General features: G+C 47.8%; 1 protein-coding gene across 1 annotated transcript in view; it reads right to left on the bottom strand.

Annotated features, from left to right (window-relative positions):
- The window catches only part of CAV2 (caveolin 2), a 10,220-nt gene extending 10,062 nt beyond the window's left edge, over positions 1–158 (bottom strand). Inside the window, exon 1 of the mRNA XM_014963344.1 lies at positions 26–158. Within this exon, the coding sequence (XP_014818830.1) occupies positions 26–158 (133 nt within the window). The remainder of the gene's footprint in view (positions 1–25) is intronic.
- Between the last annotated feature and the right edge of the window lie 1,959 nt (positions 159–2,117).

The raw sequence follows: 2,117 nt of genomic DNA, 5'->3' as shown, positions 1-2,117 counted from the left end.
GGCAGGAGCCGGGAGCTCCCCGCACCGACGAGGGACTCGCCGCCCGAAGCGGCTGCCAGCAGCCCGGCCGCCCCTCTGCTTGGCCACCACTTTATGGGCCGGGGCTTGCGGCCGAGCTCCCCTCCAGCCGCCCGGGAGGGTCCGGTTTCCCCGTTCATCCCAAATCCCCGGCCGGCAGCACCCCCCACCCCACCCCCCGCCCCGGTGCTTTTACTGCAACCTCACGCATGACTGAGATTTGCAGGGACAAGCGTTTGTGGCTTTGCGGCAATAGGCAGCAGGAAAAAGAGTTGAGGCCGTTCCGCATCAGGCCGTTTTGGGTCATATCTGCTGCCCTCATCACAGCCGTAGGGAGTATGTGGAAAGGAAGGGGGGAAGAAAGCTGCTCCAGCCTCTGATCATATTTGTAGTACCAAGGAGGGCCATGAAGATGATGAGAGGGCTGGAACACCTCTTCTGTGAGGGCAGGCTGGGAAAGTTGGGCCTGGAGAAGACAAGGCTCTGGGGAGACCTATAGACCCTTCCAGTAGCTAAACGGGGCCTACAGGAAAGATGGGGAGGGACTTTTTATGAGGGAGTGTAGGGATAGGGTGAGGGGTAACGGTTTTAAACAGAAGAAGAGTAGGTTTAGGTTAGATATCAGGAAAAAATTATTCTTCCCTGGAGAAGACAAGGCTCTGGGGAGACCTATAGACCCTTCCAGTAGCTAAACGGGGCCTACAGGAAAGATGGGGAGGGACTTTTTATGAGGGAGTGTAGGGATAGGGTGAGGGGTAACGGTTTTAAACAGAAGAAGAGTAGGTTTAGGTTAGATATCAGGAAAAAATTATTCTTCCAGAGGGGGGTGAGACACTGGAACAGGTTGCCCAGAGAAGCTGTGGATGCCCCATCCCTGGAGGTGTTCAAGGCCAGGCTGGATTGGGCTATGAGCAACCTGGTCTAGTGGGAGATGTCCCTGCCCATGGCAGGGGGGTTGGAACTCAATGATCTTTAAGGTCCCTTCCAACCTAAACCATTCTACGTTTCTATGATTCTAAATGGGATCTGCCACTGCCCACCAAGGTACTCATGTCCAGCCCCACCAGTCTGTTACCCTCTAACATTACTTGCTTGGCTTATACTCCCTAAACTGCCTAATTGTTACTGCAATAAAATACTGCATCCATTATTGCAAACTACTATTGTGCCCTCCTTGGGTTTTAGCTTCACTGTGGAGAAGTTATTTCCTCTGTTTTATTTGAGAACATATTTTAAGCCTGAGTGTTTTTTATATATATATATATAGATATAGATAAAATATAGCAAATTGCTATAATGACTTCTAAAAATATTTGATAATATTGACAGGCAGCATGAGCTCATGAGCTGTCAGGAGTACATTCTTGCTGCATTCAATAACCACCATCACCCATCACTCTCAGAAGTAGAAGTGACATTACTAATCAATGATCAAGGCTTGTTAAATAAGAAGGTAGCTGGTACTGGTAATTTTCTTTAATTTCACCACTGCATTAAATTCAGAATAAACCTTTAACATTGAGAAGCTCACAGGAAAGTGATATAAAAATAACTATGCAAGGTTTGGGTAGGAAATCACTAATACAATGCTCTGGACCATATCACATTGTTCTTGACCGGATAACTTCTGCAGAAAAGCTTTGCATCTATGTGTAACTCGTGTTGATGGTTTTTTTCTCCCTCACTGATGAATATAGTGATACTAGTGTCATGTAAATGGTTTGGATCCAGTGATGTAGCTGTGGCTCATTACGTATAACAGCCTGCGAGTTTATAACAGGTTCAAATGCAAGCAAAGAAACAGCGTGATGACTCAAGACATACTTATGAGCTGCATTTTACCCTCCCTGATTCCTCTTTGTTCCATGAGTGGGAGGAATATAAAGGCCAATTGACAGACTCGAGGTTCAGATCTGCCCTTCAGGGTGCTTCTGTCTGGCAACTATTATTTTTTAGCCTATAGATACGGGGACCTGAGTGCAGCCCAGCGACATTCAACAGGCTCCTGGTGGCTGCTGGGGTCTGGAGCTGTTTTTCAACAGCTCTACCCATTTCCCAACCACTCCTGCTGCATCTCACTCCACCAGCCAGCTGGAGCA

Source organism: Calidris pugnax, unplaced genomic scaffold (genome assembly GCF_001431845.1).
Source record: "Calidris pugnax isolate Ruff unplaced genomic scaffold, ASM143184v1 scaffold44, whole genome shotgun sequence".
NCBI classification, from domain to species: Eukaryota; Metazoa; Chordata; class Aves; order Charadriiformes; family Scolopacidae; genus Calidris; species Calidris pugnax.
The sequence above is the reverse complement of the archived record's forward strand: the minus strand, read 5'-3'. Positions and strand labels throughout refer to the sequence as shown.